The sequence below is a fragment of the Lytechinus variegatus genome, chromosome 2 (assembly GCF_018143015.1).
Source record: "Lytechinus variegatus isolate NC3 chromosome 2, Lvar_3.0, whole genome shotgun sequence".
Classification (NCBI taxonomy): domain Eukaryota; kingdom Metazoa; phylum Echinodermata; class Echinoidea; order Temnopleuroida; family Toxopneustidae; genus Lytechinus; species Lytechinus variegatus.
The window spans coordinates 68,138,435-68,165,240 of NC_054741.1; the positions used below are offsets into that span (position 1 = coordinate 68,138,435).

The following is a 26,806-nucleotide window of genomic DNA, read 5'->3' on the forward strand; positions in this document are numbered from 1 at the left end:
GACACTTTAAGTGGTGGGGCGCCCCCGGCAGACGCCCCTAAAACCCCGCCCCCTCCCAAATTTAGCTAGAATAGCTGGAAAGGTCACCACTTGAAACCAACTGGAAACTGTTTGGCATAGTTCACTTGTACATGAATGACACTATAACTGATACTTTAAGTGGTGGTGCATCCCCGGCAGACGCCCCCCCCCCCCCATGTTGAGCTAGATTAGCTGGTAAGGTAACCACATGGAACCAACAGGAAAATGTTTGGCATGATTCAGAGTTACATGAATGACATGCTCCAGGCTGAAAATAATATGATTTATTGATAAAGAAAAATCAAGCAAACAAAACACTGAACATTTGATAAAAATCTGACAACGAATAACTAAGAATGGCATATTAAAGATTAGCATTCCAGTGAAACAGTTTCAGGCATGTGTTCATGAATATTAAATTAGTAAATCGGTGATTTGATATCCCCTCTTGTTCTATTATATGTTATTATATGAAATTAGGTTTATTTAATTTTTTCTACCAAGAACTGAGAAAAAGTTGGATTGACGACTGATTTAAGGAATCTTATATCCATTGCTGCAACTCATTTCATAATAAAGGAGATATACATATGTCATGTAATAACATAAGAAAAAGGAAAGTGGGGACGTGACATCATCAGCCCACCTAATGAATATTCATGATGGTGTGCATATAACTATTTTTACAAAATATTGCTAAACTTTAAAATGCTATAACTTAGTTATTTGTTATCTGATTTTGTTGAAATTTTCAGCACTGTACTCTGTGAATTATTTTTATTTATGTAAATATTTTCAACATGGAGCACCCCTTCAACTGACATTTTGAGTGGTGGGGAGCCCGGGAGATGCCCCCAAATCCCGACCCCCCCCCCCAACCACTGAGATTGAGCTAGATCAGCTGGAAAGTTTATTAACATGAAACTAATTAGAAAATATTCTACATCAGCTGTAGAGGAGCTGGGGGTAGTAGATTAAGATGAATTCGATGTTTTACTTTTTGTCAATTTCGTTTTATCCATGCCATGTTTCCCATCATGTACTCATCTCCACTATCAAATACGAGGACACCTATGCTACTTGCTCAAATGTTTTATGATAAATGAGTGAATACGTATTCATTGTATCATAACTTAATAATTCAATGAATGAGTATGAATTAGAATTTTTTAAAAATATGATAGTTAAAAGAGGACTAGGAAAAGGAAGGGAATGGGAAGGGGAAAATAAGAAAGAGATTACGAATGGAAAAGGAGAAAAGGAACATAAGAGAAAACCAGAAAAATAATAGAAAATAACCTTCACGCCTCCAAAGTCATGTGTTGATTGCTTCAATGCAAACAAAAATGAATGGGAATAGAGCAGAAATTTAACATGACCTTGAAGAAGTAGGAAGTCAAACATTTAATTTTTCTGATAAAACATATTGCCTTGCATTAGAAAACAGTAGGAACATATCTAATTTTTCTGAGCTACGAAAATACAATTTATAAGGACGTTCCACAGTTATGTTTGTGCGCGTCTTGATTTGCGCATATTTTACACTCTGCGCACTGACGTCACAATGGATGGACAGGTGATTAATCAGCTGCAGGTATGAGCCGATTTATTTACTACGCACTCTAACTAACAAATCCAATGTTTTATTCTATGAAGCTAATAAATAATATAAACTGGAATTACTCCATAGACCAATTCCTAAAAATACTTCTACAAATTCAGAAAACTTTACTCTGTAGTGCTGGAAAGAATAATGAATATTACCACAAGTTTGAAATGGTAGAGTGGTTTCATATTTTTACTCACACAGATACAAAGCATTTGGCGTATTTTTGTAGTTTTAAATTTTGCTCTAATAAAAGCGCTGACAGTTTGAAAACAAGCACATGAACCCCTATCTTTTAATGTGCACCTCTTAGGTATATGATTTCCTCTACAAATTCAAAGTTTGGTGAAAATGACATGGGTTTTGAATAAAGTGCAGCATTTATTGTATTTCTCAAGTTTGTTATTGAAATCTCATTCTCACAGACTGGGTTTTGGTATCTTTCACATAATTTTAAAGAACTGGCAGTGCTGTTTAGATTTCAAAGAGCAAACAAATAGCAATATGAATAGATTCTACATCTTGAGCATACAATTATTAACTATGTTTCAAAATTTGATGAAATATTCATAGATTTTGACTGAGTAATAGAGGTTTAAACTGATTGTATTTATTGCGTGAAGTCGAAAAAGGCCATTTTTTTAAATCCGTGATTTTTAAAAACATCCATTTGGGTGAAGTTTGAAGCTCTATAGCAGAAAATCAAGCACATTGACCCACATTATATTTTGCATATTCAGAATATCCAGGTGTTACATTATCTCTGTGTAAAGTTAGGTAAAAATGACATGGATTTTACTTTAATTGTGGAACATCCTTACAATGTAAATTCAACAAAAACAAAACTAATAGTTTAAGTTAGCCTCCTATGGTAGACAAAGAATTTAATTCCAACAACACTTTGCCTGAGAATGTTGAAGTAATGTGATAAATCTGCAACATTAGGGTTAATAAAAATTATTTACAGATAACTTGTGAATACCGTGGCAGTTTGAATCATCATATTACCACGATTACAAATTTTTCAGGTGTATACTCGCTATCATTAATAATTGTTGGCACCAGTGGGTTTTTTTTCTCTCTCCGTAAAATGCCCCGAACGTATTGGTGATAGTAACCAAAATTGTATCGTACATGTTTGTTGTGGATGAGGTTCAGCTCTTTTTTTATGTACTACTGTACATTCAGTATCAACATCAGATAAGAGAATTGGCTGAATACAGAAAAAATGACTTACATAAAATCGTAAGTAATGTAATGAAGAAAATGATACAATTATGAAACGATTATATGAACTAAAAAAATAGTCCAGTCGATTTCAGAATGAAAAATGCATGAAGATAAAGAACCAACAGCAACCCATGAACCTTCTTGTGTTATTGCATTACACACCATTAAACATGTTACTGTTGACACATTCACACCCTCATACACACACACACATCCTAATTTGTTTGTAGTTAGCAAGGCAATTTCTCCAGTCTCGTAACCGGGCAGATGGGAGCAGGTTGCCCCCCCCCCTCCCCCGGCGGATTTCACTGGGAGAAAAAAAAGGAGGAAGAGAAAAGGGAAAAGAAAAGAAAAGGAAGAAAAAAGGGAGGAAAAGTGAAAGAAAAGGGGAATAGAGGAAGGGGAGAAAAGGGAAAGAACATAAAACAGGGAAAACAAAATGAAATTTGGGAAAAGGAAAGAAAAACTCATGAGAAAAAATAAATCGTCGTGAAATACTACTAGGCTGACCATGTTTGGTAAAAAAAGTCAAATAAATGACAAATTGAACATGAAAGAAAAAGAGGCAAAAAAAAAAGCGGAAACGAAGGTTAAATGGAATGAGCCAAAAGCTAAATTTGAAAATGAAGAAAAGGGACAAGAAAAAAAAAACAGACTTAAAAACAAGACCGGTCTGCGGAGGATTAAAAACAAAGAATGGGAAGAATGTATGCCATATAAGTTATATTATTGTGTATGAAGTCTATTATAAACTTCATCAATTTAATGCAGTAATGGTCGAAACCAGGGCCTTGTAACACAAAGGCTAGCGATTAATCGCTAAATGAAATGGCCTATCAAGATCATCGTTGCATGCGCATTTTGCTCCCTAGACTGACAGGAACCAATCAGAATTGTTCTTTCAAATTAGCGATTAATCGCTAATCTTTGTGTTACAGAGCCCTGGACAAATAAAGTCCTAGGCTAAGGTCTAGACACATCCTCCTATATATGTAATATATCCTTACCTATTAAGTAAAGCCTTACGCAGGCAAGAGTTACCGTAAAAAGTTTCTTAATGTCTTCAATCTCAAAAGCTACCGGGGACTTTGCCCCAGACCTCATGCAGCAGAGGCTGCATGAGGTCTGGAGGTTACCATTTGGAGGTTACAGATGGAGATCTGTAAGCTAAAAAGGGCCCTATAACGGGGCCCCTGTATGGACCTTCCTGCATTGAGCTTTATGTTGAAGCACTGACGTATATGGGGTGCGGGGCTTGGTTCCACAGCCAAGGTTGGAAGAAAATAAAGATGACAAGGACAGGAAATTAATCAGGGAAAAATGAAATATTTTTTTTTCATTCATTTCATTTATTTCACCTTCATGTGTAAAACAATAAAAGCATACAGTATATTTACAATCAAAATGTACAATTAAATTAGGAATTGATACATAAGGTGTGGACCCCTTAAGAAGCAAATAGCTTATCACCAGGGGCCCATAACAAGCATAAGATATGGAAAATAGTTACATAAAACAGGAAAGAAATGGTATGTACAACTTAAACAATAAATGTTACATCTACAGTATGAGACAGGACATTTAAACAAACAACAAAAAGTTAAACAAAACATTAAAAATTAATTTATTTTGAAATTTCAAGGGTGCACCTATAATAAAGTAAATTGTTTATATTTATGAAAAAGTAAATCCTTTAGTTTTCTTGTAAAAGCAGTGGCTGTTGAGCATTCTTTAAAATCTTGTGATAAGTTATTCCATATTTTTGGACCATTAAATCGTAAGGATTGTTGAGATGTGGATTTACGTGCTAGAAATGAGCGATAATCTTTATTTTTGCGGGTTAGATATGTATGGTGAGAGTCATTTGTTTTAAAGATGTTATTGAAAACGTCAGGAAGTGTATTCATTTTATAGTTGAACATAAATCTAGCAACACTCATATCTATGAAATCATTTATCTTTAAGATTTTTTAATTTAAAAACAGTTCATTAGTATAATTGAATGGAGCATTATAAATAATTCTTAACACTTTTTTCTGAGCAATAACTAACTTCTTTAAATGTGACTGAAATGTATTACCCCATATTACATTACAATACGTAAGATGTGGCAAAACAAGACTATTATATAAAGTTATCATAGTATATTTTGGTAAAATAAATTTATCCTCAATGTGTGGTTTCCAAGAAAGAAAATCATTTATTTTTATTCCTAAAAATGATGTATTATCAACCCTATTCAAATATATATTATTCATAAGGATTCTGGGAGGATTATCAGGTATTCTTTTGCCTCTTGATCGAAATATAATAAATTTTGTTTTATCAATATTCAAAGATAATTTGTTTGATTGTAACCATGAAATAACCTTTTTTAATTCAGAATTTAAGAATGTGGCAAGGGAATCGTAGTTTTTATGTGATAAAAGTATATTTGTATCGTCTGCAAATAATAAAAATTTTAATAATGGAGAGCAAAATATAATATCATTTATATTATGATATATAATAAATAATTTTGATATATAATGAAAAAAAAACTAATTGCATAATTAGAATTTCATTTCAATTGGCCATTGGCAACAATTTCCCTATTTGCTATATGTGCCACCTCAAAATATTTGGTTTATTTCGCCACTGCGTTGAAGTAATGTGTTGCGTTAATGGTATACCTGGGATTTTTTTCTATAAGGTTTAAAATGGCTTTATATAAAGAGGTAACAAGGGGTCCGGCCCCGGATCCCACCCTCATATCACTAGCACACAGATTGAAGGGTTCTACAACTAAGAACAAAAAGAAAAGGATAGGAAAAGTAAGGATTTCATTCCAGCGTTCTAGTCCAATTTGGACGCCCCACATTGGGTAGTCTGCCGAGGGGGGGGGGTGCCCGACTACTTAAAGTTTTTTATTTATGCACAAGTGAACTATTCAAAATATTTTCCTGTTGATTTCAGTTGGTTACATTGCCAGCTGATCTAGCTAAATTTGGGAGGGGGCGGGGTTTTAGGGGCGTCTGCCGGGGGCGCCCCACCACTTAAAGTGTCAGTTAAGTGTCATTCATGTACAAGTGAACTATGCCGAACATTTTCCTGTTGGTTTCAAGTGGTTACCTTTCCAGCTGATCTAGCTCAATTTGGGGCCCCCAATTGGGGGCGTCTGCCGGGGGTGCCCCACCACTTAAAGTGTCAGTTAAGTGTCATTCATGTACAAGTGAACTGTTCCGAACATTTTCCTGTTGGTTTCAGGTGGTTACCTTGCCAGCTGATCTAGCTAAATTTGGGAGGGGGCGGGGTTTTGGGGGCGTCTGCCGGGGCGCCCCACCACTTAAAGTGTCAGTTAAGTGTCATTCATGTACAAGTGAACTATGCCGAACATTTTCCTGTTGGTTTTAAGTGGTTACCTTTCCAGCTGATCTAGCTCAATTTGGGGCCCCCAGTTGGGGGCGTCTGCCGGGGGTGCCCCACCACTTAAAGTGTCAGTTAAGAGTCATTCATGTACAAGTGAACTATGCCGAATATTTTCCTGTTGGTTTCAGGTGGTTACCTTTCCAGCTGAGCTAGCTCATTTTTTGGCCCTCTTTTAAGGGCCCCTACGGCCACACCCACCACTTAGGACACGGCAGACGCCCCATTCATTGCATTGTGTGATATAGGGAATAGCTTCATTAACATGAAAATTGTCTACCTTTTCAGCTATGCTGACCCCTCCTGGCTCCCGTACTATATATAGGTTAGATTACGTTTCATAAAAGTTTAACATTATTTTGATATAATTAAGTTGAAAGGATATTGCAATGTTTTGACTTAATTTCAGTGTCCTAGCCATGACATCAAGATTGGGGCAGAAGCTGCAGACAAAACAAAGGTAATAATATACATGAGATATATAAAAGCATATAGACAAAACAATTACATGCAACCAGCACTTTCAAACCTTAAAAAACATGGTTTTTCAAACATTTAGATTTATCATTGTTGCAGTCTAGTATTTACAATTGTTTTCCGGGGTTGCCGCAAAGTCAAGCTATGCTTATAGTGGCAACCCCTGCAACCTTTTTCAATCTTTGTTATAGAAAATATGACCTTGTTCACATTTTTATTACTGTTAAATATTTTGTTACGTATTATGTATTTTCTTTATTACTTTGTATATTTATGAAAAAGTTGTAGAAACAATAAATGAAATGAAAAAGTATTCTTGTTATTTTAAAAATAATCCTGTCTCTTTCAAAACATTAAACGTGAAATAAGCAAGCATTTTTCAAATATTACCCTTTAACATAAAATTCAAGGAGTTTCATGCCTGTCCCTCTACTATCCCAATCAGTAAGTAAGTGGCTCTAACAATGACAATATCATTATCTTAAACAGGAAAAATCAAATAATAATATTGGGCAATATCCCTCAATCAAACCATTGTTTTTTATCCATGTACTTTCAATCTGAAATATACATTATTCTGATATGATGTGTATACATACTACAATATTGAAATACAGGTATGTTTCAAGTTTCCCACATTTCGAATCAACCATATTCAGTAAACTAAAAATAATCTAATAGAATGGTGAGCAAGTCACATGCCAACCTCACATGAGTTCTAATCAATGCAAACAATTATGCAATGACTTTATTTGTCAACAAACTCTACCACCCAAAGATCGTTATAAATGAAAGATAATACTTACAAGACTTCTGCAGTTACTCCAAGGGTTATCAACAAGTATATCAACCAAAGACCCTTGCAAAAGAAAAGAAAATGATCAATTAAAATCTGAAATTATCAATTACTGTTTTTTTTTTACAATAAAGATTATTTAATCATCAATCAACCCTGAAGGGATAGTATGCCCAGTAAATCACTGGTTAATCTATACACCTGCTTTGTCAACTCTCTGCTTGGTCACTTGGTCTAGTTCACATTTAGCCCATTTGCCACTTTGTCTAATTTCTAATTAGGCAATACCCATTATGCCTGATATCCATTTGGTCTATAAACATGACGATACATGTATGACTGAGTGAACTTTACGAATCAAATATTTGTTTACCAAAATGCAAAATAATTAGTAGGCAAAGTGGAAATTAGATTTTATGGGTATTTCTATTGGACCAAGTGTCGTGTAGTCCAAACGACAATTAGACCAAATTGAGAGTAGACCAAACAGATTCAGCTCATGTGGTATGAGACCAGCTGAGAAGTGGGCCAACTGATTGTAGAACAATATTAAGCCATCTACCCTGAGGTCAAGGTTGTTTTGATAATAGAGGAAAGATAGAATGAATCAATGGCTTTGTGAAAAACCTTATGATAATTAATTCAGAGTTTTCAGACATGACAATTCATTTGTAATGTTATTTTATCACCAGCTTACTGTATAGCATTTATATATTTCATAAAGTGACATTCATGGATAATGATACTCAAAATATTTTAAGTGTGTACATGTACACATCTAAACTTTAGGTGCAAGAAGAGTCATTTTAAAGAAAAATATAGAAAACTGTATTGCATTTCTAGCACAACACCCATGGCCTATTCATGTATGTGCATGCTCACTCATCAAATCATGCAAACTAGCATGTTGGCCTACATGTATATTGCTCATGACTATACATGTAAAAAAAACATGAAAAAAATAGATGACATGTCTTTTAAAAGACAGGAGTTAAATTTCAATTTTCGTGATAAATCCTGACTTCTTGAAGTCAGTTTTACCACAAAATTGCTTTAAACCTAAAATCAAGAGAGACTTTACTTCCCCGAAAGACTAGACAGTCTACATTTCATAATATCGTTTGATTTAAATAGGTTTGACATCGCAATATCTACGTATCTTTGATCCAAACCACTTATTCTTGATTCCAATATGTCGAAAATTTGCCTTAATTTTTCAATTCATCAACACAAATACCCACAATCTGTTTGTTAATCATTTACCATGGGTACGTACCTCAGTTTCCCATTAATTATCTTTTTAAATATCTGTTTTCATTAATGTTATCTTTTTTTGGTATATTTATCGTTTCTGTCTTATAGATGTTGGGCCAACGCTCAATAAGGCTTTCTGCTCTGTTTTGTGGGCTCCTCATTCTCATAAATGTTTTTGTATGTTGTGACAATGTTTTAATATGTATCTTATGTATGTTGTTCATGTTTTTATTGAGAATGTAAATAAATTGAATTGAATATTGTTTACACATAAAATGACGTAAAGAATCTCTGGAAAGATCCATGCACCAATCTACCATACCATCCACCCCCTGGATACATGCCTGCCCCAAGTGAAGGATGATTGCAGTAGTGTAGGGACGTGTTTAGCTGCTTCTCCCCTTTGCCATTCATCTTGTACATGATTCAACTGTTCTAAGCTGGTGCTATATCGGATATACAATGAGCAAGGCTGCAACTGGAAGCGCCAGGTTGAACCGGCGTCAACTGCTAACGCCAACCAGCCCTATCTATTGCACACCAGAAAGCCCCCAATTTCTTCCATTCATTGAGAAGACATTGGATTCTCCCACTTTATCCACCTCCCTCATCTCTTTCTCTCTCTCTTAAATGTACACCTAATATAATTCTGTCTGTCTCTCTGTCATTCTTAGTATCGTATATATCTAGAAGCTATCATCAAAATAGAATCTTTCCTCTTTCTCTCTGCCTCCACTTTTTTAAATCTCTCTTACTCATATGAAATTCCAGAGTCCAACGATTTCACCAACCACGTGAAGATATTGACATTTCCCATGCAATCATCTTTATCATTATTGCTGATGGTGTGTTTCTTTGTTTTATTGTACAGCCATGAATAACTGCACCCCATGTTACATCTACATCTATTTATAATTCAATACATCATGTTTATTATTATGTCATAGAACACATGACAATACATGTAAGCAGTAATAATACACACATGACACACCTCTTCATACTTAAGCAAGCAAATATTATTTTTCTTAATCTGTATTGATCATTATAGTTGATTCCAAGCGTGGACATTTTCCAAAAAAACTTATAATCGCTCTTTTTAAAATATGGATCAAAATTTTCTTTTAAAACTCATATGGAAAGATCATGACAAAGGGTGTTTATAATTAGCCTCAATGTACATAAAGTCAATTACATTTCTTTCAATTACAATTACTTTCCAGTTCAAAACTTCAATTACAATTACTCAAGAAAATGTTATTGATCTAGGTTGGGCGGCAAATACCGGAAGCGGTAATTACCGGTGGTAAATACCGTCCGGTAAATAAGATGGGTGTAGCTGCGTTATCGCTACACTGATGGAAACTTGTAAACGCACACATCTAAATAATCCTGACAGCAGAAACATTTCATAATTTGCATGATGCCTTTAATTCCGCTGGTTAGCGATGGTGGTTTAACTGTATGACAAAGAAAACAATGTTCATCTCATCAATGTCTATATCATTTCTAAATGTTCATTGTAGTGTAGATATAAGGAATATACTCATATGATATACGTCAAAATAACAATACATGTAATTCTTCATCATATTCGCTTCAGGAGTTAACATAAATACATATAGTCTTACAGTTTCACTATAACTACATTTATTCAAACATTTATGTAAGAAAATGACAATAAAATAATGAAGTGTCTTACTCACCAACTGTTTTCCCCTCTAGCATAACAACTATAACACTGTGATCTACATGAAGCTCCTTGGTGAAATGATATCATAACTAGCAATGGGTCTGTTCATGTTCCCTTCGGTCAAATAATGTCCTCGCAGGGGTCAGCAAAGGTTAGGAGTGGAATGTGAATTTGTGTTTACATTACTGGACATACTGGGAGATATGGAGTTTAAGGGAAACATGAGTTATATGTGGTAGCATTGATGTGCTCATTTAACGCCGCTACATCACCGGCCCCAATCATCAGACTACAGGTGGATGATTCTTCTTATAGCGGCCTAGAACAAGTTACGTGTATAGAATAATAACATTAACATACAAATTTACTAGAATATGATGCAATGTGAAATATTGATATAAAGCTATGTTATATTCCATAAGTAAAATGAAAGTACAATTAAAACTAAGGAACAGCTTACGTCTAATGTATTGCTTTAAAAAGGGGGATACATCAAGAGAGAATGAATATGAGAATGCGACAGACCAGGAAATTCAATACACGGCGCAATATACTGTAGATATATACAAAGGTGACAATATTGTAACATTAATATATCACATTTACATCATTTCTTCCATCATAATTTTATTCGACTCGATGCTTTAAAGATAACTTGTATCATTAGTTAATTTGTACGAATGGAATCCAGTAGAATGTCACTGGAATCTGCCAACATTTCGTTCGAACTATGTCTTTACATACACACAATCAAATAAACTAAAACATTAATAACAGCAACAAACCCATGTACACTTTTAGCGAATATCTAGTGGCATAAGCGATAGAAAATAGGTATTTCATAAGCATGCAGGGGAGAGAGAGATAGATAAAAATAATGTCAGTGAGAAAGAGGAGAGGGAGAGTGGGAGAAAGAATGGCAAGGCGGGATACAGAGAGTGATGAAGGAAATATACGAAAGCAAAATGTCAATTAAAATTCAATATGCATGAAAACATGAATACTTAATAAAAGAACACAAATACAGGTATACATCTACGGTTAATACCATTTAGACAATATTTTGACAAGTTCCATGTAAATTTGTACAAATTTCACATTTTGTCTTCCTATATAGAAAGAAATCAAATTAACACTATATAACCTAGTTCTATGTATCTTGTATGCCAAGGGTGCTTTTTATTCAAAGGGCACCATAGTTAATGGTAATTTGGCCACGTTAAATTAAGCTTTAGCATTTTTCGAGAATGCACCGCGCACAACAGATTTAAGTTTATAATAAGCTAAATACAATGGCTATGTCTGTACGTGTGGAGTGTCAGCAAGAATCGACTGAAGCAAGCTATAGTGCAGGTGTCAATCGCGTCAGAGCGGGAAATAGTTAAGGTGATGCATGCCATACATAGCATGCGCTGTATTTCTAGTTGCATCCATGCACATGTTAATTTGAGACATTGTTATAGCCCCATATATTTAGGAACAGACGTTCATAACTTTATGTTATAACAAAGCACAGACAGAAATCTATAAGAATCGAACTATGGGATGTCGTTATGTGCTTCAGACACATCTCAAGGGGTGCGAAAGAACCACTTCTAGAATGTTGCAATCCTACTTTGATGCTTCGAGAAGGCATAGCTTTGATATCGGCCTTTTATAGTATTTCGACCCAACTTTAACCTCAACTTGCCTTACAAGGCCACGCTTGTCTGGGTGTGTTGCAACTACCCGGCCAATAGGCCACCGACCTCTAGGCATATCTTCATTCACAACAAGGACTAAGTCATCAGTCTCAAAGTTCCTTCGAGGCTTTACCCACTTCTGTCGCTCCAGCAATAATGGTAAGTATTCCCTGACCCATCTTGACCAGAAGCGATCCGCTAGGTATTGAACCTGTCTCCATTTTCTTCTGAGCAGACAATCTTCCTTTTTGAAGATCCCTGGAGATAAGCTCGGACTCTTCCTGAGCAAAAGAAGGTGATTTGGTGTCAAGGGTTCATCATCTCTGGCATCCATGCTCAGGTTTACCAGTGGTCTGGCATTTAGTATGGCCTCTACTTCACTGAAAAGAGTCATCAATGCTTCATCGGTCAGTGTCTGTTGCTGTAGGAGACTTGTCAAGATTCTCCTTACTGACCTGATAACCCTCTCCCACACGCCACCCATATGGCTCGCACTTGGGGGGTTGAAGTGCCATTTGATGCCCCTGATAGTCAAATATTTGTTGGCCTTGACACGGTCCATACTAGCAAGAGCTTCATTGAGCTCCTTATTGCCACCCTTAAAGTTTGTCCCATTGTCGCTTAGCATGACTTTGGGTTGACCTCGACGGTTAATGAAACGACGTAGGGTGTTAATGAATGAGTCGGTGTCCAAGCTGGATGCCATTTCCAAATGTACTGCTCGCGTCACAAGGCAGGTGAACACACATCCATACCTTTTCTGCATACTACGACCATGTTTGGTAAGAAATGGCCCGAAAAAGTCTACACCAGTGTTGGTGAAAGGGGGCTCACCTGGCGTTACTCTCACTTCGGGCAGATCAGCCATAAACTGCTGACCTCTTGAGGCATTGCGACGCTTACACTTAAAGCAATTACCAATGATACGCCGAACAGTAGCACCACCCTTAATTATCCAATAACGCTCTCTCAGGGATGTCCATGTCATGCCCATTCCACTGTGCCCGACCTTCTGATGATGGTCTACGACTATCAGCTCAGTGACATGATGATGACTCGGTAAGATTAATGGATGTTTCAAACTATTCTCTACAGGTGCTCTATCCAGTCGCCCTCCCACTCGTAGGAGTCCATCTACTAAGATGGGATCCAGCTTATCGAGAGAAACCATCCTCTCTCCGGCCCCAGTAAGGAATTCTGAGGGGAATGATTGTCTCTGTAATCGACAAATCACTTCCCTCTCTGCACTTTCCAGCTCGTCAACCGTCAAGTCTCCTCTGGAGATGATATCGCCAGTCACCTTTGACTTTATATAATTCTTAAATCTCAAAATCCAAGCTACTGCTCGTTTCAAGCGAGTCCAGGTAGAGAATCTTTTCATGAGCTCATCCAAACTACTGCTGGCCATCGTCACATATACCTGTGATTTCTTTACCTCTGGGTCAACCTTGAGTTCTTCAATGTTACCCTGTGACACAACTGGGTTCACTGGCCACGTGTCTCTTTCGTTCAACAGGAATTCTGGCCCTTTGATCCAACGACCCAACTGTCTGACTGGGACTCCTCTCGATCCATCATCCGCAGGATTAGACTTGGTATCCACATGTCTCCACTGCGAGGGATCTGACACGTCTTGAATCTTTGAGATTCTATTAGCCACAAATGTGTGGAATCTCCTGCTCTCATTCCTCAAATACTGGAGGACCGAGGTGGAGTCCGTCCAGAAAGTAGTTGATGTGACAGGCAGCCTGAGTTCTCTTTTCACTGTCTCACTTATCGAACATGCTAGTACTGCTGCTGAGAGTTCTAGCCTTGGGATAGTCATAACCTTCAAAGGACAAAGCCTGGTCTTGCCGAAGACAAAGCTGCAATGAATATTGCCGGCTGTGTCTATTGTCCGCAGATAAGTCACTGCTGCGTACCCTCGTTGAGAGGCATCACAGAAGACATGGAGTTCATAGATCCTGATATCCTTATCAGACTTTGATTTCAAGCATCTGTTGATGGAGATGTCAGAAAGCTGAGGCAACTCTTCCAACCACTGCCTCCATCTTGATTCCTCAGCCCCACCAACTGCCTCGTCCCATCCAAGACCTTGAGCACAAGTGTCTTGCAGCAGGATCTTTGCTGTGAGAACGAATGGTGAGACAAATCCTAACGGATCATACAGAGAACTCGTCACCGACAATATTCCTCTCCGAGTTAGGGGCTTCTCCTTGACTGCTACCTTAAACTCAAACATATCCGTCTTGACATTCCATAGAATTCCCAGAGTCCGCTCAGTTGGAAGGTCATTGAGCCCAAGGTCGAGTACTGACTTGGCTCTTTCAGACTCTGGGATAGTCTTCAATACGACAGGGTCATTGCTTATCCACTTCGTCAGTCTGAATCCTCCACTCTGAAGGAGGCAGCGCAATTTATGGGCAAGAGTTACCGCTTCTTCTTGAGTCTCAACAGCCTTCAAACAATCGTCAACGTAAAAGTTTTCAGTGACTGTTCTGAAAGCTTCATCATCTTGGTTTAATTGACTGTCCTCGGCTGTTTTGCGTAGGGCATACCCTGCGCAACTTGGCGATGACGTTGCACCAAATAGATGTACTAACATCTGGTATTCCTTTGGTTCTCTCTGCAGGTCCCCATTTGGCCACCATAGAAACCTGAGTGCATCACAGTCCTGTGGTGTAACCTTGACCTGATGGAACATCCCTTCTATGTCAGCTACAAGGGCAATTTTCCCTTGGCGAAACCTGGTCAACACGCCAACAAGGCTATTGGTGAAGTCCGGGCCCTGTAGTAGTTGACTGTTGAGCGAGATGCCCTGATATTTCGCGGCGCAGTCGAATACTACGCGTACCTTATTTGGTTTATGTGGATGTAAGACCGGGTGGTGAGGCAAGTACCATCTCTTGCTTGATTGTACCTCTCTTGTGCAGGCCTGTTTCATGGTTTCTGCAGCAGGAACTTCCCTGGCATGCCCCTTATCTAAATAGCCTTGCATTGTGTCTTTGTACATTTGGAGCAGCAGGTCATCCTTTGTTAGTTTCTTCTTGAGATAACGCAATCTCACCTCTGCTAGACGACGGTTGTTGGGAAGATTTGGCTGCTCATGCTTCCATGGCAGGTCGAGTTGATAGTGGCCATTGACTTTCTTGATGGAATTTTCCATCATTTGTCTAGCCTTTTTGTCATCAGTAGACTCCCCAACATCAGTTTCAAGTAACGATCCTGCAGACTCCATCTTCCAGAAGCGTTCCACCTGTTCATGTAGATGATTGTCTTCTTCAGGAACAATACTTGTCCTGAATGTCGACATTCTGCGATCTTTGACTCTATCAGAAGGACCCATTAATGTCCAACCTAGGAGACCCCGTATGGCGTAGGGCTCCTTCCTTTTGCCTCGCCGTTCTTCAACAATCCAGAATGCTTCGGGTGCGTCTCCGCCAATCAAGAGCTTTACTTGGCCCTGCTCTACTTGTGGAAGTGCAATCCCTCGGAGATGTGCCCATTTTGAAATATCATCTTGGCTTGGAATGCTTTCCTTTGAGATTGGAAGTTTGTCTACAGTCCAGACACCATTTAGCTCTATTTCATCTGACTCTTCTACTCCCATCACACTAAAGCTCACCTCACTACCTTTCATTGTACAGTTATCATGGCTGATGGTTGTTAACGCAAACTGGGTTTCCTTTTCTCTAAGTCCTAGCTCTTTTGCCAGACTTCTATCACATAAAGAGACATCACTTCCATTGTCGAGAATGGCCCATGTCTCAACTTGCCTGTTATTTGCCTTCACCTTCACAGGAAGGACTCTGAGACAAACTCTTCTTGACCCAACCATGGAAAGGTTTGTTCCAGATGGGTCCTCAGTAGTTGCCGCCAAGTCATTGACATCAGTGGCAGGGATGTCAGATTGTGGCTCCTCTTTGGTGAAATGCAAGAGGCTGTGATGTTTCCAAGTACAACCTTCTATTGTGCAGGCTGGCGGCGATCTGCAAACTCTCGCCACATGATTAGGTTTGAAGCAATTATCACATAACCTTTTCTCACGGACCAATCTCAACCTTTCGCGCCGAGGCTTATCTTTGAATTTGGGACATGTGCCTAGCTGGTGTTGACCTTCACAGCATGGACATTTTCGCATTTGTTCCCCTTGTGAACTCTGGCCCTCAGTAGCCAAGGATGTAACCATGCGTCCTGGTGGGTTCCTGGTGGTGCCTTTCTGACTTGGTTTTGAGGAATCATTACCTGGTTTCCCGATGCTCCTACCGTACATGTTACTTGATATCTGGGCGGCTCTTTCTATCATATCAATCATATGGGCGAAATTGGGTGTTTCTTGTGCCGCGAGGAGACAGTCTGCCTTCTCCGCCCATTTGTATTGCAGATATGTTGGCAGAATATGATGGATCTTAATGAGTGTATCACTGGCATTGAGGTCTGCCGTATTCCCCATTTGCTCTAGTGTAATTTGACACCTGCGCAATTTCGCGAGCTAGATCCGACAATGCATTGCTGTCATTTGGCTTTACTTGAGGTCTATTTACAACCTTTCTTACTAACGATTCAGTGATGATATGTGGTTGCCCAAACTGCTTCTGTAGAATTTTACGCGCCTGCTTATACCCATCTTTTGGATTCATCAGCCCGCAACATTCTATAGCTTCCTTGGCTTTCCCTACACAGAACTGGGTTAAGTACATTAACTTGGTTCTCTCATCCTTTATCCTACATGCAACATTGACATCGAATACATGAATGAAATTCCAGTACTTCGTTTGTTCACCATCAAAACATACTAATTCTGGTTTGGGCATATTTATTGCTAACATCATTGAATCACACAGCTGCTGTGCTGCATTGTGATTGATATTCATTGGATCAGCCTGGAAATAATCTACGTCATTGGCAGTAACATCATTACCCTTCCCTTCAATATGGCGTACTTTTCTTTCTTTAGATAGGTATATAGAACTGGGGCTTAGCCCAGGAATGTTATCTTCTAGGACGCCTTGAATGCCTATATTCTTAGCCTCTATATCAGGCAATGCGAATCCCATTCCCTTAATACTAGATATATTTGGCTTCCTACCTACATCTTGACCCATCCAGTCTGTTTCTCTTTGTACTTCTTCCTCAGCTTCTTGAGTCCAGTACTCTGCTTCAATGGCAGCGTTGTCCCTTTCATTTTTAATGTCCAACTCGGCAAGACGATCATCCAATTTCTTTCTCTGTTCTTCTAAGGCTTTCTTTTCGGCGAGCTGCTTCAATTTCTGCTCTGCTACTATCTGCCGTGCCCTAGCCTCCTTCGCTCTCATGCTAACTTTAGAACTCACACTGCTGTGGGTTGAGCGAGATGATCTCCTTGATCCAAGAGAGCGACAATCGTCTTCTGGAACCACTGGGTTAGTTGAAAGGTCCGCTGCATTGATCCATGTCATCACCCTTTCATCAAACTCCTCTTTGTTTTGCTTTGCGGAGTTGAACTGCTGCAGAGCGTCCTCAGTATCACTGGGCTCATCGTTTATCGATGCAATGTACTCCTTAAACTTGGCTTCATAAAGTTGGAACACGTTGTGAAGTTGATCAGTCTTCACTTTCACTGCTTCAATGTTTTGTTATCAACAAGGAGATTCTCTAATTCCTTGTACCTCCTGGCGAGATTCCCCTGGTATCCTATACATGATTGCTTGAGCTCTGCAGACATTTTGTCCCATTCGGTACTTTCCAGTCAATAGAAGTTAATGTATCGCAATTAGGTTCCTTGAAACAGTTGTTAAACTTAATGTAGCTGCGTTATCGCTACACTGATGGAAACTTGTAAACGCACACATCTAAATAATCCTGACAGCAGAAACATTTCATAATTTGCATGATGCCTTTAATTCCGCTGGTTAGCGATGGTGGTTTAACTGTATGACAAAGAAAACAATGTTCATCTCATCAATGTCTATATCATTTCTAAATGTTCATTGTAGTGTAGATATAAGGAATATACTCATATGATATACGTCAAAATAACAATACATGTAATTCTTCATCATATTCGCTTCAGGAGTTAACATAAATACATATAGTCTTACAGTTTCACTATAACTACATTTATTCAAACATTTATGTAAGAAAATGACAATAAATAATGAAGTGTCTTACTCACCAACTGTTTTCCCCTCTAGCATAACAACTATAACACTGTGATCTACATGAAGCTCCTTGGTGAAATGATATCATAACTAGCAATGGGTCTGTTCATGTTCCCTTCGGTCAAATAATGTCCTCGCAGGGGTCAGCAAAGGTTAGGAGTGGAATGTGAATTTGTGTTTACATTACTGGACATACTGGGAGATATGGAGTTTAAGGGAAACATGAGTTATATGTGGTAGCATTGATGTGCTCATTTAACGCCGCTACAATGGGCGTCCGGTAAATATGTAAAAACGGGAAATATAATTTATTATTCTTTTTTTTAATAATTTTAGTTTTTTTTAACCTCAACAAATGTAAATAGTGTTCTAAAATATTAGAATCACAAAAACTCATAGTAGAAACACACAAACAGATAAAATCCAAACTGCATACATGTACAAGTACCTACCCAAACACACATAGGATCTATAAGTCCACACATACGTACACAAACTCAAATTATGTTCCTGGAAATTGAATAATTATATTAAAACATAAACAAATATTTCTCCCAGGGTTTAACTTTTTACATGCCATTGTATCTCATTACAATATGATTTTTGTTTTTAAGTGTGAATACAGCTCAGTATTCTATTGTATGTACATGTAAGGAGTTTTAGTGTGTACATGTATCAGTGTGTACTAGTGGTTGCTGGTTTTGAAATTTGATATTGCTTACAGAAAAAGATTTTGTTGTAGCCTAAAAAAATACACAACTCATATTATGCAATTTTTAATGTTGGAATTCTTTTAATATAACTTTAATGAAGAACATCATATCTAAACTAGAACTGCAATCATTTCAGAACGATGTGCATGCATTGATGCCTGTGATTTAATAGAGGGCAAGAAACAAAAGGAAATAGAAAACTATTATAATAGATGATATACATTTTTAAAATATTAGAGGGAGCTATTTGTTAAAGGAATTGTCACTGATGTGTAAAACAAAGGTGGATTATTTGGAATGATACAATTGGCAAACCCTGAAAACTTAAGACCAAAATGAATTAAAACAAGGAAGTTATGACAATTTTACATTTTGAGACTTTTGAATAGAGGGCGCTATTTATTAAGGTAACGATCACTGAAAAAAAATAAATATGAGGGACGATACTAGAGGCAAACCCTGAAAATATGAGACCAAAATGATTGAAAACAGAGAAGTTATGGCCATTTTACTAGTTTCGACTTTTCAGTAGAGGGCGCTCTTTCTAGGGGTAATGGTCACTGATGCGTAACAAACCTGTGAATCATGAAGGATGTTACCATTAATTAGCAAACCCTGAAAATATTAGACCAAAATTAATGAAAACAAGGAAATAAATGGCTATTTTGCAATTATAGATAGAGGGCACTATTTCTTAAATGTAATGGTCACTGATGCGTAAAAAGAATATAGATGATGAAGGATGATATCATAAGCCAGCCCTGAAAATATAAGACCGAAATGAATGATAACAACAAAGTTATTGTCCTTTTACTATTTGTTGACTTTGCAATAGAGGGTGCTATTTGTAAATTTTGAAATTTTGAAGGATGATACCATTAGTGAGATGGAAATAAAAACAAAGTTATGGCCATTTTATGATTTTCCTAATTTGCATTTCAATAAATATGAACATTTTGAACATAGACTATCTTGGATTTGAATTTAGGGCAAGAAGACTTTTTATATGAAAGAGCAACTCTTAAACAATCTACTGCAATTTGTTAGAAGTCTGTGGCCTGCAGGATGCGGGAGTTAGGACGAGATTAGGAATGGTATGCAAATGGACTTGAAATTTACAAAATGGCACCTGGATGGTCATGTATGAGTGATTTTGGAAAATGGAAGACGAGGCACAACTAGGGATGCTGGACAACATGTCTACCAAGTTTGGATGAATTTGGATGAGGGAGAAAGCCAGGGCAGAGCTAACAAGGCGTCAATGCAATTAGATAATAATAATAGGCATTTATATAGCGCCATCTATCTAGAAATATTCTATTCCGAGGTGCACAAAAAAAGAAAGAATGAGAAAGTTTGGATGAGTGTCAAAGTGTCAATAACTGTTAGAAAAGATAAGATTTCAGTTTGGATTTGAAGGTCTCCAGTGATTGTATAATTCTTAAATTTTACGGTAAATATTTCCAGAGAGAAGGTGCTGAGGCAGAGAAAGCTCATGCATATGCTACACGTGTCTTGGAGTCTTAAGAAGTTGCTAGTGTGATGATCTCAGGCTTCTAGCTGGTGCATAAGGCATTAATGTTTTTTTGGGATCTTTTTATTATTTTATTGTATTTTTTCCAGCATTTCATGATAACAGACATAGATAACACACAAACATAAACACACAGTCACACACACAAATGGTACACACCAGAGCAACCATACTCACACCTTTGTCTTTATGTTCAAAATTTGACAATCCCTATAGGAAAGTGAGTGGAAAATTATATTTCCCGGTATTTCCCAGTGAAAAGTGGTAAATACCAGAAAAAAGCGGTAAATACCGCTTATTTCCCGGCGTCCGGGAAATAAGCCTCCGAAGTGGGAAATATGCCAACCCTGTGATCAGTTCGCTTGTAATTGAGCCCAACCCTGCAGAACAGTCAACGAGGCTGTGTCTATTATGTTTGGGATATAATGACCTTGATTTTAGTCATACATGTTTAGTGGTGGTAGGCCTAGTATGGGCAAATAAATGACCCAAAACATGTGTGGAGGCATACAGAAATAAATATTGTAGATTCAATGAATAAAACAAAAGTATCTAGACATTAAGGCCCGAATTCACAAAGGTGGTTTTGAAAACCCACGGTTGAGTCCATGGTTTATGCAGATTTCGTGTATAAATTACGCTTAATTTAGCGCGTATCGGGTGCGTGTATAAAACATGTCCAATGCTGATGCGCGCTTTTGTCACAGTGCGCCAAATTGACGCCTGTTACCATGATTAAATACGCTATTTTATTCATGAGTCCACTGTTTTTATTCACGAGTCCACTCTTCAAACAGTGGACTCATGAATAAAATAGCGTATATAACCATGGTAACAGGCGTCAATTTGGCGCACTGTGACAAAAGCGCGCATCAGCGTTGGACACATTTTATACACGCGCCCGATACGCGCTAAATTGAGCATAATTTATACAGAAAATCTACATAAACCATGGACTCAACCGTGGGTTTTCAAAACCACCTTTGTGAATTCGGGCCTAAGAGCTCACTTGGATCACCATTTCAAATATAAAGTTAGGAAATTCCATTTCTTATTTTTCACCCAATTTCAATCTTGTCAGAGATTCCTTTTTTTTCTCAAGAATTCTTCTATTTGACCTGTAAAGTATGATCTGAAATTGTCTTTCTCTCCACATCATGAATCACTGGTAAACTGTTGTGGCCTACAAAGTCCGATATCACATCTAGGTTAGATCTTAAAATGCCAGGAAGCATCAAAGTCTCATATGTGCTATACAAAATAAACCCTGAAAAAGCCTTAGTTTTTAGAGCCTGAAATCACGAAAAAGCCTGGCACAGTATTCTTCTTCCTCCATTTTCCTTTGCTTAAAGAGCCGCCAACATTAATTGTAAAAAAAAATTATTCAATATCCAAGCCTAAAATCCTATTTTTCTTAAAATTTTAAAAAATATACCGAAATTCATCAATCTTACATGTTTTAAAAATCATACTTCTAGGAGAAATATCCTGAAAATTAAAAAAAAATCATATTTCTAGCAAAAAATCCTGTATGGTGTCACTTTTCCCTATTAACAAAAATTTTCCTACTTCAGAGTAAAATCGGACAAATTGGCAGCTCTGTAGCTACAAGCCATGCTGTCATGCAATCGTCAAGCATGAGGCACTTTTACTTTAATTTCATGTCAAATGACTATGATAGAAACTAGCATAAAGTTTTTGACTTACCAGACACACAAGTCCAAGAGGCCGTAGACCTGGAAAGGAGCAATAGATGACCTGAAGATAATTGATAAAACCATCTGAATTCTGGCAATCGCCGTTGGTCTGGATGAATTCACATTTCTTAGCTGAAGAGTTGAATGTGTGATAATCTCCACACTGCAAATAAATGTCAAATGTTGATATCAAATCATCAATCTACTAATTTTCCCTGAATTATAACAAATTGTAACAGAGAGGCAACCCCAAAGTCCCAAACTTATTACTGGGGGTTTGAGTCCTTTTGAAGGGCTGCAATGAATGGTAAATGGCAAAATCAAATAGGCCTACAGGCTAACAGCCATTACTAAGGTCTTGAATAAATGAGCTCAGAGATTCTTGAACAGAGAACAATTTTTATTCCAATTAATTTTTTTCTTAAGTTATTTAGCATTACCCTCGATGAGTGAAGCATGTAATGAACATGCAGTTCACAGTAGATTTTTTGCATTTAATATCTGTTTAAAATTAAGAAGCAAGATAAAGTATCTTATAAAAACAGAACTAGACTGCAACACGGTGACACAAATATCGATACATTGTGACTGGTAATGACATCAAAAAGGATGATGACGTCATTCAAGATGGCAATGTTCGATGACCAACGAAAGGATCATGGATGACTATGTTTTGATCATCATTTGAAAAGAGTCAGTGCTAAATGCGGTCTAAGGTACAACAACAACATTTCTTAATTTCAATATATTTTCTTGTCAAGTTGGATGTAAGTTTTAAACCAAAAATGTGATATTTATATACAAAAAACTATCCGAAAATCAGGTTGCCAACGGTTAGATCAAATGTAACTGCTAATAGTTATTGTCTTTACGTACGGGCCTCCAAAAGAGTTGAAGACTTCAGTATCTATATTGGTGAAATTAGAGCCAAACATACTTCAGCGAAACAAACAAATTACACTTACAGGGACTGAAGCTTTTTTTTTTTTAGTTTTGGTCTACATGTACATGTAAGCCTGAGTCGAATCGATTTTAAAATCGGTGTTCGAGCGATGTCATCGAACACCGGTGCAGATTTTGCAAAATCGGTGCATCGAAAAAAAAAATACATCGTCCGGCTGATTCATTTGGTTCACACAATCAATCATCAAAATATCAGTAATGTCCAACTTGACTACTACTTACTTGATTTCTATTGCCCCCAAAATGAAACCGATTGTGTAATTATGATGCTATTCACCATTAATTTGAAGTTTATTTCGATCATAGTTTGAGTCTTACTCGTCTGCTCGTGCCGAGATAATTTATGCACAATGAATTCATGAATGGAAGTCATGGCCATCGATCGTGTATGCGCAGTACTGTTCTTTAATCAAACAAGAAAATGGCCAGAATTTGACGCAATCAACGTACATGAACAATATTGATATCATGACCACAGAACATTATTTAATCGTAATATTTAACAATAATTTGCAGATGATAATCATTAATATGAATTTAGAGCTTGATGTGAAACATTTGTATTTTGTTTCAATTTTCAATGGCGGACATCTCATGACGATCGACTTGACTTCTTGAGTCGAGTTAGTGCACTTGTCTAAAAAAAATAATTCATGTCAGGATTGATTCTCGAACATTGTCTACATGCAAAAACTCTTTTCAAGTTCGTAATATCACCATATAATAACATTTTACATGACAAAACAGAGAAAATTGTGTTTGATATTTTTTCCCATCAATTTGAAGCTAGTTTGTGACCAACTTTGGGCTCTGATAGTCTGATTTCATGAATGGGAAAATATGTCATACGTCATTGAACACGCATGCGCATTGTGCTTATTTTCTCGGAGCTTGGAGGAGACGTCCAGAGATGGAATAACAATAGAAATAATGCCAGTATTAATTCTTCCATATAAACATAACATACTTTGCTGACATCGTCAATATTCTTAGTATGACCATAAAATCTTGTTAAATCGTAATAATTCAGATGAATTTAGGGTTCGATTCGAAACATTCGTATTTATTTCGGTCGCATGCTCAATTGTGTCAAAAAAAAAATGGATTGTCATTATCAGGTCATTCAGGATTAATTCTCGAACATCGTCATAACTCATATTCCATAATCTTTCCTCACAATCGTTATATCAGCATTGAATAGCGATTCAAATGACCATCCACAGATTGCGTATTTATTCCCATAAATTTATTTGGAGCTCATTTTGGATCCAACTACACAATCTCAGGCAAGTTACAGCGCTCTATGTTGGTTGCACTTGTTTGCTGGCACTGACAAGCACGCCTGTCGTTTCGGGAGAGTGAGTGTACGGAGCTGCGGACGGGGCTGGTGAATGGACTGCGAATGCTAGTTGACCAAAAATCATTCGGATCGACTCTGCGTGATTCATGTCTTTATTATTGTTTCATTTTAAACTTATATGTTGTCATCTGCAAATATCATTGTTGAAGATATTTTGGGAAGAATTCTGCATTGGTCCCTGGCCTTTTTTTGTGTGATTTGTGATCATGGAAAATACAAACGAACCTTGCTCTGTCATCTGCTTGTGCTACGCTCATCTGGCCAACGCCAGCGCATAGTGCGTAGTGCATGTATAGCTATATATAGCGCATCGCATCGACGCAGGAGCAAAAAAACAAGACTAAATTTTCCCCGCCTTCAATATTCTATGAATCGATGTTCGATCGAATTAAAGCTGTCGAACACCGGTTTTCAAAATAATCGATATGACTCAGGCTTATTTTGGTCTTATCTCTCACCATCTCTCACTGCAATCACTCATTCAATGAACAAGGTTATGATATAACATGTTTACAACATGATTTATCATGGAGAGCAGTTAAAATAGGAAAACAAAATTCATGAACATGCAAGAGGAAAAACAGGATGAGAGCTGAAGCTTCGGTGTGACGTGTGCGAAGTTTAATAGTTAGACAGGAATAACCATCGTTTCTGTGGATTTATTTAACATGTTTCTGACATGTCATTACATTGATTTACAACAATCACAATAATTTTGTAGGCCTACAAAATTTAATTAAATTACAACAACTTCGCTGAACATAAAACAAGAAAGTGATCTTACTGGAATATTCTTGCCAGGAAGAGCAGTAGGAGCAGCAAGTGTTGTTAAATTGGACCTGTACCGGTGGATGTTCATTCGATTATCCAGTGATTTCACAAAAATAATTGGGAGCGGGACGTCATCGTTCAGTTCTCCCTCATCTTCCCCGATGGGAGAGCTTAGCGCACCGGACAGAAAAACGAACAATATGAGCTGCTGGTACATTGTGAAAACAATTGCTTCTTTCAGCAGATAAGCTCCCTCACACGAACCGGTCAGAAAAAAATGATGTTTAACACTCCATCTGCCCTATGTCATTATGAATACTTAATTGACTTCAGAGCTGAAAGTTGAACCGAAAACATATTAACGATTGGCTCCGCCTCTGGTCTGCTGCTGCTCCTCCCACCGAATCACAATTGATTATGGAATGCCAGTTGAATTGGCAAAACCAGAGTATGGAAAACTATTAGGTCAAAATTATCTAATTAACCTACTGACCTCTTCCACCTCGATCTTCATATCATGAAACAAAGTAAATAAATAAAATTAAAAAAAATAAAACATTAAATATTGATAGATGAATAAATATAAAGATATGAATCAATACATAGATAGAAAACAAAACAATTAGATAGAGAGATGATAGATAGATAGATAGACAGACAGACAGACAGACAGACAGACAGATAGATAGATAGATAGATACACGTAGATAGATAGATAGATAGATAGAAAGATTTATTTCATTTGTTTATTTCATTTCTGGCAAAAGGAATACAATTACAAACACAAGAAAACTTAAAGACCCATCGACCGATTGCCAGGGATAGCCCAAAGGATTATAGGATTATAGTCGAGGCGGAAAAGGGGGCTCCCGCGCACTATCATATTTTTAAACCAACTTTTTTGAAACAAAATTTCCTGAACTGTCTAGTAAATGAATATTGATGTCCCCTTTGCCAAATCGCGTCCCATGGGGTTCAAAATTTGCGATTTTGGTGGACATCTTGGATTTTTCATGAAAATCATTTCATATTTTTTTGCAGACAATGGGAAAATTTTAAATGAATTAGCCAGTAGCATGACAATGGTTTTGTGGACAGAGTCCGGTTAATTTTTTTTGGGAAAAATATGAGAATTTATGCCAAAATGTTCATCTTTCTGGTCAAAAATTTGCATGTGCATTGACATCGATCTGTTTTCATCAACATCAACAACCAATACAAACTGACTAACACGCATAAATGCATAATGTGCGTAGCGATAGAAGGGTACATTGCTTAGATGGGTATGCTAAGGAGTTTTCTACAATTTCAAAGCAGCTTTTATAATAATGAAACCTCTTGAAAAGTTAGAGGAGGCATTGCTCTGCGTGTTGCATTCGGACACATTAAAGCACAGTCCCGCAAGAGCCTGTCAAAGGTAACCCCACCCTATCCATAGCTTGACAATCAAATATCGTGCTTTTT

At 37.4% G+C, this 26,806-nt stretch overlaps 1 protein-coding gene across 2 annotated transcripts in view; it reads right to left on the reverse strand.

Annotated features, from left to right (window-relative positions):
• LOC121408766 (mitochondrial sodium/calcium exchanger protein-like) overlaps positions 1–25,745 on the reverse strand; it is a 49,046-nt gene extending 23,301 nt beyond the window's left edge. For both annotated transcript variants that reach the window (XM_041600397.1, XM_041600396.1), the window contains exons 1-4: positions 25,356–25,745; positions 22,259–22,411; positions 7,546–7,598; positions 6,648–6,705 (exon numbers count right to left, since the gene is read on the reverse strand). In XM_041600397.1, the coding sequence (XP_041456331.1) occupies positions 6,648–6,705; positions 7,546–7,598; positions 22,259–22,411; positions 25,356–25,559 (468 nt within the window). In that variant the 5' untranslated portion in view covers positions 25,560–25,745. The remainder of the gene's footprint in view (positions 1–6,647; positions 6,706–7,545; positions 7,599–22,258; positions 22,412–25,355) is intronic.
• Positions 25,746–26,806: the final 1,061 nt, after the last annotated feature.